This window comes from Paroedura picta, chromosome 1 (assembly GCF_049243985.1).
Source record: "Paroedura picta isolate Pp20150507F chromosome 1, Ppicta_v3.0, whole genome shotgun sequence".
NCBI lineage: Eukaryota > Metazoa > Chordata > Lepidosauria > Squamata > Gekkonidae > Paroedura > Paroedura picta.
The window spans coordinates 106,839,856-106,856,168 of record NC_135369.1 but is presented as its reverse complement, the minus strand read 5'-3'; the positions used below and the strand labels follow the sequence as shown (position 1 = coordinate 106,856,168).

At 41.1% G+C, this 16,313-nt stretch overlaps 1 protein-coding gene across 1 annotated transcript; it reads right to left on the bottom strand.

The window, feature by feature from the left end:
• Positions 1-1,205: 1,205 nt before the first annotated feature.
• Positions 1,206-11,840, bottom strand: PERP (p53 apoptosis effector related to PMP22). Its single transcript, XM_077351591.1, has 3 exons — positions 11,421-11,840; positions 4,430-4,573; positions 1,206-3,482 (listed from the first exon to the last, which is right to left on the bottom strand). Exons 1-3 carry the CDS (start codon positions 11,632-11,634, stop codon positions 3,265-3,267), a joined length of 576 nt encoding a protein of 191 aa, XP_077207706.1. The 5' UTR covers positions 11,635-11,840; the 3' UTR covers positions 1,206-3,264.
• Between the last annotated feature and the right edge of the window lie 4,473 nt (positions 11,841-16,313).

Below are 16,313 nucleotides of genomic sequence, written 5' to 3'. Positions count from 1 at the left end.
GTGAGGTCAGGAAAAATCGTGCTTCATTTTCCTAGTGTTTAAGTTGCCACTGGACCCCTGTTTATGTTGCAGCATCCTTAAAGTTTATTCACTCTTAACATTGCTACATTTTAAATCTATTTGAGAATTAATGCATATTGTGAAAATCCAGGGGCCATTCCGCACCGGGATCAATGTTGCAAATTGTTTGCGGAATGAAAAATCGCCATTTTAAATAGTGGAATTCGTTGTTATGCATACCTGCCTTTGTAGTGGAATCCAGTTGCGTTTCTATTGTTTCCCACAGGGTTCCGGTCTCTGCAAAAATCGCTAGCCAGGAAGCGCTATTGCCGAGCTGTGTCCCGCCCCTGGCCGTCAAGCAGCCAATGGACAGCCGTTATCATGCTCCCAAACAGCCCCTTTCCCTTTAAGGAAGGTTTTAAAAAAACACACACACACACGTTGCAACAAATATGCATTGATTCGTTGCAACGGAGAGACCCATCCAGCTAGCAGGTGGTGTTTGAGCTGCCATTTCATCGTTGCCATGCTCCCCCCGAGTGAAAAAAAAAATCCCCCCCCCCCCCTCACGGGCGCGATTTTCGGCCAAAAACAGTGTGAAAAATAAAGGGAAAATAAACCAGCAAACGGGCCTCTGTGTTGCTTGTGCTTGGTGACTTTAAACAGAGGGACTGCAGCCAGGGAAGCCTCACTGGGTAAACGAAGGCTTGCCGGTGCGTTGATCTCCGCTCACTCGGAGAAAAAAAAATGGCGATCGCTTTGCTGGAAGATCAGAGGAGAGAGCTAGGGGGCGGGACTTTGCAGAAACCGCAACAATGGTAATGCACAAAACTTTCCCGCTAGTGTTGCAGATTGGTTGCAGGAGTGTAGCGCTTTCTGGAGGGTGAATCCACTTTTTGGGATTTCCCTGAAAGCGCTACAACGAAGCGCTTTTTGCGGATCGGTTTCAGGAGTGTTGCAGATTGTCAACGACATTGTGCATAACGGCAAAACTGTAGCAATTTCAATTAGTAACCATTGTGCTATTTTGGACGAATGCGGAACGGCCCCAGGATTTGTTAACTTTTTTACTCAGCTTGTAAATTTTCTCTTTGCATTTAAGAATGTTTACTAAAGAGTTTATTTAAAAACATGCAGTGAGATACCTCTTTTTGAAAAGGTAAAAGCAATGGAGACATTTTATTTTTGAACAAAGTACTCCCAGATAAAAGTAGAGAACTGTTTTATTTAAGTGAAGTTCATATGCTATAAAACCTGTCATTCAAATAGCACTTTTTGCTTAATGAGTTGCCAACCTCCAGATGGGACCCAGAGATGTAAATTCCCCTAGAGGAAATGGAAGCTTCCAAGAGTGGACGGGACAGAATTGTACACCCACTGAGCTCCCTCCCCTCCCCAGGTTCTGGCCCTAAGCCTCTAGGAATTCCACAAGTTGGCAATCCTGTGAATGATAGGACAATTCATTCCCTCTTCCCTACTTTAAAAAAAACTTCTTCCATTTAACCATTTCTAATTATTTGTTTCCCCAATTTCAATTAGTGAAAACATATACAAAAAGGAGCAGATATTTTACTTCCTTCAGAAAATAACTTATACCACAACTTCTGTTCTTGCATGTAACTGTGTCTCATATGCAGCTAGGCTACAATGAGACCTCTGAAGTCAGTGCAAATTGCAACTTCATCATTTTTGTAAGAAGTGCGTGTTCAGGAATCTTGATTAACATTTGTGCCATTAAGCCATAGTTAACACACATTCTTCTGTCCATTTTAAATGCAAATGTAGTTGCCATATACAGAACATTTCAACTCTACAGTCAAAGGTATACTATAGACATGTGCAATACAGATTCTTATTAGTAATGTATTTCAATCAAGAGATCACAATAAATGTAGTGTTTGCAGGTATAAAATATTGAGTAAATAAAAATATACACACATTTCACTCCATTTCCCAGTCACTATTGTATGTCTTTAAAAATGTCTTCAGACTGAGACACATTACTACTTTAAAATCTGAAGGCTTTTAAAACCTACAAAACTCTTATTAGTAGATTTAATCTTAATCTCAGTTGGAGGATATATAATGGAATGCTCACACTAAGCAAGGGTTTATAATACATTAAACTTGTAAAATCATCTTACATTTTGAACCATAGGCTCTAGGAAATTTTGATGGCAGTTATGACTTCTCTTATATGGCCTTTCATAATTCCTTAATGGCACTAACATGTATTTTGCATCTCTGAAAAATGTTAAAGCTTATCTAGTAATGTTGATGTCCATTTGACAAAGAAAGTTACGAGACGAGGGACTGGGGTGGCTGGGGGTGGAAAGATCTGCAAGGCTGTTTTCTACCTCTCTAATTTAAAAATTCTTAGTTATGGCCCATATTAAATACATAGCAGTGTCTGGAATACTTTGTGGATTTGTAAAAATCACAAGGAACTGAAAAATGGCAACATGCATTATACACTCCACACAGTTTCTGTAGGCTGAAATTCTTGTAATTCTTACTCTAAAGTGAACTTCACCAAGGACTGCACTTCCCTCAAGCATTGCTCCTCTATAAGGTTTTAAAGACATTTATAGCTATCTGTTCTAAAATCCACTTTGGCTAAATGGTACATAACAATCCTAAATTACAAAACTAGAAACAAAACTGATGGAATTATTCCGACAATCCACTTACTTGATAATACGTTAACATAAAAGAACATCACACCATCATATTTCTGCCCCACAAAAAAAGCAGTATTTATGAAAAAGAAACCCATATTAGCTATCAAAATACAGGACACCAAGGCCGTGCACAAGGGGGAGGGGCTTAGGCGTTTAACCCCCCAAAAATGGTAAATAAAATACAAAAAGCTAATATTGCATCAATGAAAACCTATTAACAATGGTACAAGATAAAAAATATTAGAAAAAGAGTGTAGCTATTCAAGAAATACTGAGAAAGAACTAATTAAGAAGTTTCACAAAGGTTCTGGAATGCATTGTAACCCCCTCACACCTTTTCAAAATCCTGTGCACAGGCCTGCAGGATGCTGTTTCTTTTTCCTTCCTGTAACTTAACAGCTCCCAGATGAGAAAAAGAGCACCTGGCTAAAAAGAAACTGCAAAGTTCATATATTTATTAGACAAACAAGCAAACTAGTAACTCAGTAATTATCTCAGACAATAAGATAGCAAAGTTCTGATTTTTCAAGACAAAAACAATATTGTTTGTATTATTTATTTAAAAAATCTTTTCCGCTCCACATCAAATTCCCTCTACACCATAGTAAATGGGCTTTATGTTGCCCAGGACTTCATCTTCCCAGTTGGGAAGACAGCAGAAGAAGAATGCACATCCTATTGCAATAATTGTGGACGCCCAGCCAAAGCCATAGGCCCAACTGAACATGTTTGCTCCCTTCAGGTCAATCTCTTCTGTGAACATGACGGGATAGATCACCAGGGCTATAATCTGAAAAGCCGCTGGACATACATAAAGAGAAGAAAAAGAAAAAAAATTAGGAGTTGCAAATAAGCACACTTTAGCCTGCACAATCATTTGGTACAAATTTGTATTCTTGATTCATGCTTAGCTAGTTATTCCTAAGGTCGTTAGCCCTTCAGTCACACAATGCAGAGACTAACAGATTCCACAACATTCAATATGGCTGTGAGTGAAACTGCTTTTAACACCACATCTGAGGCCAGGCCAGCAACCTAAAAGTTCTGTGTGTGTTTCATACATATAAATCAAGTGATGAAAACAGATAATGTTGCATTAGGGGCCATGACTCAGTGGTAGAGCATCTTCTTGGCATGCAGAAGGTCCTATATTCGATGCCCAGCATTTTCAGTTAAAACAGGATCAGGTGATGTGAAAGACCTCAGCCTGAGACCCTGGAGAGCTCCTGCCAGTGGAGTAGACAAGACTGACACTGGATGGACCAAGGATCTTATTCAATATTAGGCAGCTTAACGTGTTCCCGGGTACATTGTACCATAATGATTTTCTTAAAACACAACTGGTGGCGTAAAGTGCCATCAAGTCACAACCTATTTATGGTGACCTGTAGAGTTTTCAAGGCAAGAGACAAACAAAGATGATTTGCCATTGCTTGCCTTTGTGTAGCAACCCTGAGCTGCCTTGGTGGTCTCCTATCCAAGTACTAATCAGTGCTGATCCTGCGTAGCTTTCACTTCATGTGAGCATCAACGACGACCAAACACAACATTACTTTTTCAGCAGTTTTATGTGCATAGAGCATGACATCTTTTACTTTGACCCCATAATGTTCTATGTCCACGTTTCAGATAGAGACAACCTTCTGAGGGTGTGTGTGTGTGACTGAACTGGCCAGAGACCAAACAGTGGGGACTACCAGAGAGACAGAGGTTTTTAAAAGGTTGGTCAGTCTTATAGGCAGCCTTACCAACAACGAAGAGAAGGCCTCCTATTCCTCGAACAAAATTAAACCTCAGTATTTCAATAGAGAATGCGATGACTGCTAGGATGAAACAGATGCACAGGATGATAAAGCCAACAAGGTATGTAGCAGCGGCAGCTCTACCCCAGCCTTTGAAGAAGAAGAAAGGGGGAGGGAAAGAAAATATTTAATATTCATTGACATAGATTGGCTTAGCTTGGCTTAGCTTGGTCTTTTTTTTTTTTTTACTAAAAGAATAGAATGCTAGCTTAGATCCCAGAATTTTTCAGAAGTTGTTATTGCCATTATCCTATTAGACATTTGGCATTGAAGACCAGACTATCATTTTGGCTACATGGCTAATGGAGCAGAAATATATGTGCTGTCAGAACAACATGGGGTAACAACATGGTAGCCAATAAAGCATCATTTAAAGGAAACATTACCATTTCTCAACTAAAGAGGACAAATTCTGGGTCACAGAGTAATAAGATTTTAGTCTGAGAATGAATACATGAGTTACAGTCCAAAACTTTATCATCTCAATCTGCAAAATTTAAATGTATTAAAGCATATAAGACTACAGTCCTATGCATATACTTAAGAGTAGTTAAGAGTAGTTACCACTGAATACTGTGTTTATTTCTGAAAAGAAATACAAAAGATCAACCTAGAATACAAGTATATTTCTTCCTGAGAGAGAAAATGACATTTTTGTAGTCCAATGAGACAGTCCAGTCCTGGAATACACAGCATAAGAATGGTTAATATCCAGTTCTCTAAGGTTCCAGCATGATACCACCACCATCACCACATGGCAACTCATCCCTCGGCCTGTGTGAGAGCAAAGGAACACAATGAGAGGCAAGACTTGATGGACTAGATGTGGCCAGTATCCCTTATCATCCCTCCTACTAATCTTTCTAGTGTAGACAATCACCCAGAGGCAGCACTGATATACCACAATGAGCTTCTCCTTCCACTGTGCAGATCATCCCAAGATCCAATTTACATCTGAGAAGATGCTGAGACCAAATAATACCCCCATTGAAGAAGAGATATATTATAAGAATGGGACCTCAGGATGATTACATGGTCACACCAAGAGCCCCATGCAAAGGAGATGGTGTCACAGGGCTCTTTCACAATGCCTTTTTAGCATCAAACCCAGCTGAATGTATGAAATCAGAGTACAGGAAAAGGAGCACTTGGCTGTAGCCACGTAGCATGACCTGACTGGTACACCATAATGCTGTTCCAAAGGATATTTTGCCCATTATTACATTAGTGACTACCAAAAAGAGGGAAGGTATCCATTTATCATACTGACCAAAGCTATGAAGAGAGTCATTTTGAAATGATAGAAAACCTACCATCTAAGATTTAAGACTAGAGGATTTGCTCCAATAGGACACTGCAATGGAACACAGATGCATTTAGTTGTCATGACAGATGAGGGATTACCAACCAGGGGTCCATGAACCCCCAGGCACTCTGCAGGGGGGGCACAGCATTTCCCCTCCTACCTTAATGGACTCAACCACAAGCTAGGGAGCCAGCTACTTACATTGCTCCCCCTCTCTCCTCTAGAGTGTGAGTGAGTTGTCTCGTGGTTTCTGTGCCTGGGAGAGGGCAGAGCCCACATGCCTACTCTTGTCTTAAGCTGCCTCCTGTCTCTCCTTGTCAGCCTTCCTGAAACCTATCTGTTAACACAGGTGGTGATGTAACTTCCAGTGACATGTCACTTCCAGGAGGCGTGACCAGCTGACATCACTTCTGGAGCTCCCTGAAACCTGAAAAATTATCTCAGGGGCTCCTCCACGATCAAAAGGTTGGAAAAGGCTATGACATTACAGCTTACTTGGCCACAACTATTCAAACGCAGCAGCTGGGCAAATGTGTTCCTTCAATACAAAAGAATTTCAAACCTCGGTGTAAACCCACTTCAGAATTACAGTTTGGGGTTGGGAACAACTCCAATTTGCCACAGTAGCTGCATCTGGAGATCACAACAAACTGCAGCTTGATTGAAAGCTTCTTCGCTTAGGTCAGTCAGTCTTAAAATGTGCTCACTGTATAAGGGGAGGAAGGAGAGGCAAGTAGGCATGGGTTAGAACAATTCTGATGCTCATCACAGGCAAGTCCATTTGCTGTCTGAAAGGAAAGTATGTTTCCTACAAATGGGGTAGTATCCTCTTCCTTGAAGAGGATTTCCAGTGAAAACTTTCCAGTGAAAACTTAGTCATGCACCTTTAAGCAGAGACTAATGGTCATTAGGGATTAAGTGAGAATTAACTGCAAAAAGTGCTGGATATCCCCAGCTTAATGCTAATGTTCCTATTACTATGATGGGGAAGTGGAATGATTCAAATCCAGAAGCAGTTAAAAGATGTTACGTGGTCCTATTATGGATGCATACACTGAAATTTACTGATAATTGTGCAGCAACAACTATTACGTATTTATCATAGTGCATTTTAAAAAATAGTTCCATCCCAACTCTTCAGAGTCCTGCTCAAGGCAGCTTGCAATTAAAAATACAAGCAGCATTTTAAAAATCCATAAAAACAAGGCAGATTATTTAAAAGCCTGGGCAAAAAGATATGTTTTGCCTAAAAGCAAATGAAAGAAGCACCAGGCAAGCCTCAAGGGGGAGGGAGTTCCAAAGAGGAGATGCCACCTCGTTCCTGGTGGGGGGGGGCACAACAGAAGGGCCTGAGAGGCAGGTCTCAACTGACAGTCTAGAGAGAGGCCTGGAGGAGATGGTCCCTCAATAAATGATCATTTTCTACTCCAAGACCATCAGCTGGGACAACTACTCACTAGATCCCCCAGTATTATATTAACTGGGCTACAAAGCCAGTGTCTGAAGACAATCTGAAAGCAATGGTTGACATGAAATCTTGTTAACCTTAGCCATGGTTAAGATCAGGACCAATGGGAAAATTTGTCAAGCCATGAGATGCACAGCTGCTACAGCTCACACCCAGCACTTCAGTTCTGGTCATCCGCCTATTAATTAAGCCTTAATCAACACTTTTACAGCTGAAAGGATTAACAATCATTTTATAATCACACAAAGGATGAAGCCACGTTACTCCTATATTGCTCCACCAATTCTAACAGTCTGTAAACATGTGCCACACAAAATAATGCACGTAACTCTTAATTATAAAGCTCCTATTCCATTTATTAGAAGTATTACACACATATGCAAGAGTTTGGAAAGGTTAATACACCAAAGAACTTTTAAAGTGTTTATTTCAAGCCATGTAAATTGATGGGGCTACAACAATAACTCCAGCAAGCAAGCCCTTCTAAAATATGTGTGTCTAGTCATGGCTCAATAATTTACATTTATGGAATCACATACACCCTTCCTACAGCATCATCTTTAGAGGTTCACTCCACCCTTCTTCCACTGCCCTACATTACTTCAGAATTACACACAGATAAATGTCAACTGCAGTTAAAGCTTAAAAAAAAATTATTTCCTATTTAGACTTTACTAACCACCTTCAAACTCTAATTAAGCAAGGTGAACATTAACTATAACCCCCATCCACGGTTAAGGCCACAGAGAAGATTGGACCACCAAAGGTCACAGGAATTGATGGATATCAAGATGAAGTCCTGTAACCTGTGGTCCTCCAGATGTCCATGGGCTACAATTCCCCTCCATAACTTCAACTGAAATGGCATTAGATGGAGCAAGGGGCTCATGGGAATTGTAGTCCATGAACATCTGGAGGACCACAGGCTGACTACCCCTGCTGTAACCCACTCTTAATAGCTTGTATTGGGGCACACAAATCTCACTCTTTCCCTCCCTCCCCACAAAACTCCTAGTTTCTTGTGCATCAGCTTCCAAGCCTCCCTTTCCCCATCTCTAATAAGCATTCTGTCAGCACTGATATAAATCTTATTGGTGACCACTGATTCTATTTAACCTGAGTTTAAAGGGAATCTGTTTTTTTCCTAACCATAGGCATTATATATGCTGATTAATGATAGGACACACTTCTATGGCTATATGTGTCCCATCAGCCCCACCTCACACTTAAACTATCAGGTATGTTTCTTGTGCTGATTTGGCTATTATGAAATCCATGCTCCCATGTATTGTTTTACACACAGTTCTTTTGTTCTGTGGAACTGGTTTTACTGTGCACTGTGTTTGTCAGCTCTCTCTTGCAGAATTCTATTAGTTATCAGTTTCTTGATTTCTAAAGATATAGTGGAATCCTTAGCTGAATTCAAATTAAATTTAAGTCAATGAGCTTCAAAGTACTTCTGGATAGTACTGATCATGACTGTATCTCTCTCCCAGAGTTTAAAAAGCAGTAGCAGGAGACAAGTCGAAAGGGAGAATCCACCAGGAAGGAAAAGGAGATGCAGATTCACACCTTTCCCAACTTTGTTCAAACTCTCAAACTCCCCAGGCTGCTTCTGATTAAAGAAAAAAGAAACCCATCAAAAGTGAAAGATGCATGTCTTGACAAGTTTGGTTTTGTGACAAGTTTGAATTAAAAGCTTGAAATTTAGGAATCATTCCAAACTGAGGATTTTTTCCCCATATAGAGGGAGTGGTTCTTTCTCCATCTTTCTATATTAGAATTACCTAACAAGTACAAACTTGACTGCAGAGCTTCATCCAATGAAAACCCGTATCCGTGAGCAATCTTAAATGAAGTTTAACTACTTTATCTTTGGGAAGGGTGGAGTAAAAACAAGGTCTGAGTATTGTAATGCCTTTAACTTTTTTAATATATATATATAGCCATTTTCTGCACTAACTAATCCTGGCCTGTTTCAAGAGATCTTCATTGCTACTTTTTTCAAATCGGTACTGAAAACTAAGGTTAAGCAATATGCATCAAGGCATCCAAGGACTGTGGCCATTTTACAGACCACACTAACTATACAGGATTCCAGGTGGAAGTTATTATGTACAATAACCTCAGAGTCCTTGTGGGATAACATAGGCAAGCCTGATCCCCTCCCCTCTTGGAAGTTAAGCAGGGTAGACCCTGACTAGTATTTAGATGAGAGACCTCCAAGGCCTTGGGCGGTAATTCCACCAATGAACACTAGGGGTCATGACACAAAGTCAGCCAATGACAAAACAATCCATGGATCTTCTGGCTTCATTACACACATCACATGATAAATATATAAATATAAGTAGGCTACAACTCATTCCAGCTTTGAAATTTAATTATTTTTAAATTGCTTGGAATCTACTATCCAAAAAGGGGTGGGGGAAGCATCACAACATGCATGGAAGCCCTTGGACACATGTGAACTAGCTTTTGGGATTCTGGCATACAGAGATTTTCTCTCTTTTTTCTTTTCTTTTACTGCATCTGTGTCTAATAGGAAACTGCCTGGCCCCGAGTGGATGGATAAAAGCTGCAAGCCCAGACCACCCATAGGCATATTAGGGTCTTTTTGCCTACTCTGCAAACTCCCCTGATGAACCGAAAGGGATGACTTTGTAAATTAAAGCCCCCCCGCCCCCCCCGCCCCCCCCCCCCACACCAACCAGGCTGCTTTAATAAAATCAGAGTCCAGTGGCACCTTTAAGACCAACTAAGATTTATTCAGGGCGTGAGCTCTCCAGTGCAAGCACTCTTCCTCAGACTATGAATTCCTTACATGACAGGGAATATTAAATTGTCCTGCAAATCACAGAATGGTGTCAGAAGCTGTCAGTGAAATAGGTGTGTTGTTGTTTGGGCAGCAGGCAGTATGAGGCAGATGAAAGCACTGATAGTTTAGAGAAACAGCTAGAGAGATTTTGATGAACAGCCTTTCAAAACTGTTCCGCCTTCCCTCATCTGGTTTATACCTAATATATTAATCCCGGTGTAACCATTTGGCTGGTAAAACATTGCCTGTTTTGAATTTTATTTTTTCTGAACATTGTAAGCATGTGCACAGTATAAAATTCTGTATAATTTGGAATTATATATTTAGGATATATAATTGTGAGTGGTTCAAGTTACAATCTGAACAAAAATGCATTTAACAATTTTTAAAAAGAGGATATTATTTTTCAGGTTGTCCAATCAGACTTTTGGAAGCTACTCTCTTATCACAATCAATGTACTTACACAAGTCTGCTTATTGCTACCCAGTCAATGCTACAATAGCAGTTTAACAAAAAGTTTGTTAACATAGTTTGTAGTCCCATCCATGACTTTTGAAGGGCTGATGCCTTAAAAGACCTGCCCAGGGATCATTCTACAGTTTTTGTGTTCTCTCTGCTGAACTATCTGAACGCAAAAGGCAGCCTGGTTTAATTGTTCTCACCCTATGCTGCTTGTCTCTTCTGTGCATGCTTTTCTTGTCCCTCCCTACAGTTGCCAACTTTTTAATTACACTTTTGCCTATACAGCTTGCAGGCGTTATTATTTAGCTCCATACCAAAGGCTTTCAGGCTAATTTCTGCATATGGCACCTCTGTTAAAGAACAGGAACAGGTTAAGCCAGTTCTAATTTTCTATGGTGGGAACCCTCTTTCTTTCCCACCCTCTGTTGCTTTTGGTATCATTTCACTTCAGCTTCAAGCATTCCCTTGATTGCCCCATGCCCACCAGATCAAAGCTGGATGGAATTTACAACCACTTTTACAAGAGATAACAGATAAACATATCGTAGCCTCCATCATAAAGAAACATTTCTTCAAATCCAGCTGCGGTGTCCAAGAAAATGTGGCTCATTTAAATTCTAACTTCATAACTTTGTTTTAGATATATGGCTTCTTCAGAGGTGTTTGACATAGAATAACATGTTTTAGCCATTCATTTCACCACATAATCAAGATGTTAAACGAATGACAAAATCATGATTCTCCCTGCCCCATTTTCTCCATACACATTTATGCATGGGCAGTTAAATCCCTATTAACATCTGTAAAATCAATATTGGATTAAATTGCCTGGGATATGGCCTAGAAGCCATCATGCAGCTTCCCTGTGGCAAATATACTTACTGTAATTCATGAGAGAAGTGCAAATCCAGTTGTAATCATCTGGACCTTGCTTTTGGCAGTCGGACCACAGGGAGGCTTGGCGGATATAGGGGAACGTCGCCGATTCCAGCCAGCCCCGGCCAACCAGCGCTATTATGCCAAGGATGATCGCTAAACCCAAGAGCAGGGGCAGGAGCCATCTACAGCGCCAGCAGGCCAGGCCGCACTTCAACATGTTGCGCGGGCAAGCCTTAGCAGGAGCAGCAACAAAAACGGACAGAATATTCTTCCAGAAACTTTCTTTCAGCGCAGGGCTTGTGTGTGAGCAAGGGAGGAGTGAGTAAGCGCAGGTCTTTTTAATCAGCAGAAAAGCTCCCAGGGAGGAGAGGGCCGCACCTAGATTCCTCTCCCTGAGAGGCAATGGCTGCAGCAACCTGTTGAGCCAGAGAGAAACGGTAGATAAACAAACCTTGGCTCCAGGAACACTCCCAAGCCTTAACCCTTTCCTGGCTCACACGGTAGGCTGCATAGGCAGAGGGAGTTCTGCTGCTTTCTCCCTACTAGGAAAAATGCTTAAACCTGCAGTTAAAATGCGTATGTCAGGGTCTGTTAAAGTAAATAACATTTCTTTATAGATACTTGTTATCCCCCATTCTGTAACATTTATTCTTCTCAGATCCTGTGCAAATTTCCTTGGAAGGCAAATCATGGTTAAGGTTACTCTAATTATTAGACAAATTCATTCCCCCTCCCCCTTGAAAATCATTCATGCATTAAAATGCACCCCACAGTTATCTAAATAGTAGAATTTTTTTTTAAATTGTGCTGGACATTTTTGACCCAGTCTATGGATACTTCTTAAAGGCTTCTTTGTGACCTGGATGTATATGTACCCTTTCTATGGGAGGAGGAGCAAGTCGAATAAATGACAACACATTCATTCATTTAATTTATATGCCAGCCTTCACTAGGATATCTTGGGGTGGTGTACTTAGAGCAGGAAAAGATGAAAAGTACATTTGTTACAATAAGGAAGAATCATGACAGGCAAAACAGCAACATTTCGGAACATTTTGAACATCAGCGAGTTGCCTGGTAGGGGCAGGACAAGTTGTCGTTTTTTAATGGCTTGACAAGATGTGAATTAGCCATCAGGATTCCTGGCACATTAGGTTGAAAGGAAGGAGGAAAGATGGCATGCTGTATCTCCAGCTTGCCAGATTTTGGAAGGTAAGCGGGGTCAGTAGTTGGAAAGGAGACTGCAGAGCAAGGCAATGACAAACTACCTCTGCTTATTCACTTGCCTTAAAAGCCCTTTGTTGGGGTCACCATAGGTTGCAACTTGATGACGCTTATCTGTGTAGGTTGAAAGGAAGCAGCACAAACTATAGATCCTCCAGAAAGAACTGTTGCAACAGTCCCTTCCCCCTATTAACCAATCCCCAGATTACATTCCTAGCCCACGAAGTCATGTGTTCTGTCTGTGCATCGTATCCTGATCTTCAGCTTTTAAAAAGCACAGGGCTCAGTGAATCTAAGGAGCACAGGTAGACAACATTCAGGGCCATTCCGCACAGTGTTAATGTTGCTGAAGTGTTACCATTGTGTAACGCTATTTATTTTTTGTTATTCACGACGTCTACAATATCTGCAACACTCCTGCAACTCTTCTGCAAAAATCACTTTGTTGTAGCACTTTAAAAAAAATCCTCTAGACTCTTGAGAACAACCTGTCCCTCCCTGAGCTTCCGGCGTCACGGTCGCCATTTTTTTCCTTTAAACCGGCAAAAGCAACAAATAAGCGACTGAAATCCCTCTACATGCAATTGTCTGTAAAGTTTCCAAGCACAATACAGCCCCCCATTCGACACTGCCCATAATTTCAGCCAGAAATAGCGGGGGGGAGGGTACTTTGAGCGTGTAAATGATTAAGCACCAGCTCCTACACCAGCGAAAAAGGTCTTTCTGATACATTGAATGAAAGAATATGCGTTGCTACTGGTGTTTTCGGGTTTTTAAAAAACAGTTTTTAAAGGGAAGCACAAACACAACAGTTAATTGGCTGTTCTCTTTGATTGATGGCCAGGGGCGGGAGGAAGCGCGAAAAAAATATCGCCTCCTTTGTTGCGATTGTGGCGAGACCAGAAACTTGTGCATTACGAGAACAGCGCTAGTGGGAGAGCCTTTTATCGATAGAAACGGCTTTGTGCGTTACCGAGACCTGCTGCTTTTGATTGCAGCACTTTTCAATAGCGCTCAGATTTAGCAACATTGTGCTTTGTGCGGAATGGCCCTTCATTGGCCTACTAGTTATTTCTTACAGCTCACAGCCAAAAACCTCTTCAGAAGCAAAACAAAGATTGAATCCAGCATCACCATTAATATCAACAAAGTTGATAAAGATAAAGAAACTTTGCATTTGAAGAAGTGTGTGTGAAGATGAAAGCTTATACCTTGAATAAAATTTGATCTTAAAGGTGCCTTGGGACTCAAACTTCATTTTGCTGTTTCAGAGCAACACAGCTGCCCACCTAAATATAACCTGGAAGACACCCTTCCCTCTCTTGGGACACAGGAAGCCTGATCTTGATTATAGCATCCCTCAACCTGAAGTCAGTTGCTAAGTAGCCCTGCAACAAGCCCCTGTGCCAACTATGTCCTCATATCCATTCAAATGTCACCATCAAAAGGCCATCTTGGTGTACCATCAAGAGCTCATTCAGATGCATATTCTAGTGAAGTGTGCATGCACATGAAAGCTCATATCTTGAATAAAACTTTGTTGGTCCTAAAGGTACTACAGCACTCAAAATTTGTTCTAGTGTAATATATTCTACCATGTACATTGAGCCAACTGAACTCCAGAGCTGTACATGGAAGACCCAAGAAGTCCACTGGATGATTTTAGACCAGGCTCATATTTCTAGCCTAAGCTACATCACAGGGTTGTTATGCAGATAAAAAGGAGAGGACAATAGTGTAAGTTGCTTTAATTACCACTGTGGAGACACATGGAATATAAATGTAGTTAAGTAAATAATAAATATAGCTGAAGATGGGAGGCAAACAGAAGGTAGATTGGTAAGTGGCTAAGAAGGGGAGAATGGATGACAAGATGTATCTAGAGCAGTGGTCCTCAACCTTCCTATTGCCGTGACCCTTTAATACAGTTCCTCATGTTGTGGTGACCCCCAACCATAAAATTATGCAAGTGACCAATGGCGTGAAGATCCATTGTTCATGATTGTATATAAATTGTTTTCCCCCCCAGAGTTTCTCAGTTCAGTTCTGCCTCTTGTCCCACCGTGCCAATCTTGGTCTTTTCCACTGCTCCAGACAGATGATGCTCTATCTCAATCTACCCCGCAGGGCTGTGGTGTAGATGATGCCCCCCCCCCCGGCCAAGCTGCTTGCTCTGCCGCAACCCCTGTGAAAGGGTCGTTCGATCCCCAAAGGAGTCCCGACCCCCAGGTTGAGACCACTGATCTAGAGGGTAAACAAAACAAAACAAAAAAAGAATGAGACAGGTAAAAGGGAGAGGATATGACAGTTGCCAGGGTGAGAGAATGAGGAAATAATGTGGGGAGGGAAATACAGAGGAAAATGAGGCACCCCTGACCCCAGAAGTCCTTGAGGGTTTCCTGCCATGCACGTGTACCTGTCCCAGTGACTGGCATCAAACGACTGGCCCATTATTTTCCTAGGTAAAGGCTGCCAGAGGGGGAAGGAAAACTCAAGACAGGGAGGCACATAAAGGTAGATTGGCTGTTGTATAGAAAGGAGATAGAATTGCCAAATCCAGGTCAGGAGATTCGTGGAGATTTGGTAGTTGAAACCTAGAGAGAGTGGGATTTGAGGAGGGGAGGAACCTCAGAAAAGTATAATACCATAGGCCACACCCTTCAATGCAGCCCTAGTTCCTCTGAGGGAACTGGGGTTGCCACATCCAGCCTTGCATGCATATGACATTGGCTCTGCAGTTTTATTACTGTGGGCTGCCAAATAACAGCATTGCATTGAACACCTCAGCATGATTCTTCTCAGTTTGCAGGAGAATTGGTTTGTTAATCTAGAATAGATTTTTGACATCTGCAGAAATTATGCTTGGTAGTCACCACACTCTATGATATTATTTTATTTAATAACTCTTTCAGACTTTGGCATATCTATCTAACATTTCACCAAGAATGATGAAGTAAGATGCTACATACTTTAAGACTGAACATTGGTTTGTAAATATTAAGTACTAAAATTGTATGTGATATGCAGACTCTTCACATGCCACCCACAGTGTGCCATTTATATCTCTGCATAAAAATGGATGAAACTAAACAAGACTATAAACTGGGAGTGACATCACAAAGAAAAATGAGTCTGGGCAATAACTTTTTTTGCTACCTTGGCTTGTCTCATTTGTCATTCTGTGCAAGTCTAATGGTGTATCATTTCCCCTAATGACAGACTTGTAGTAGTACCTCTTCCTTCAGCTAGTACAGGCATTCTGTGGGATGATGTGCAAGAGATTTCTATGCTGCAGTGCTGTTTGGGGTTATGCCACCCAATAATTTTGTAATGATCAGCACAGCCCCCCACTAAGTGTACCAGTCCTTCATTCCTGACACTTAAGCACTTGAGTTTCTAGTTTTACTTGGTGTATCAGTACTTAGTGTTTCAAATGTGACCCTCAAAGAGTTCTCCTTTACAAGCTCTACTCAATTTATTGGAGATTAAAGTTGTGGTGAGAGGCCATTGTGAAGGAAGAATGAGACATCTGGAAGGGTGTGAATGTTAGGGTGTGTGATCATGACTTAATCCTGACCAGAAAGATACTTGGAATTTTTTTAAAGCATTAGTAATGAATTATTATTTTTACATTGGAAGGTCTATCTCATTTTTCTGAAAAACTGCAAAATA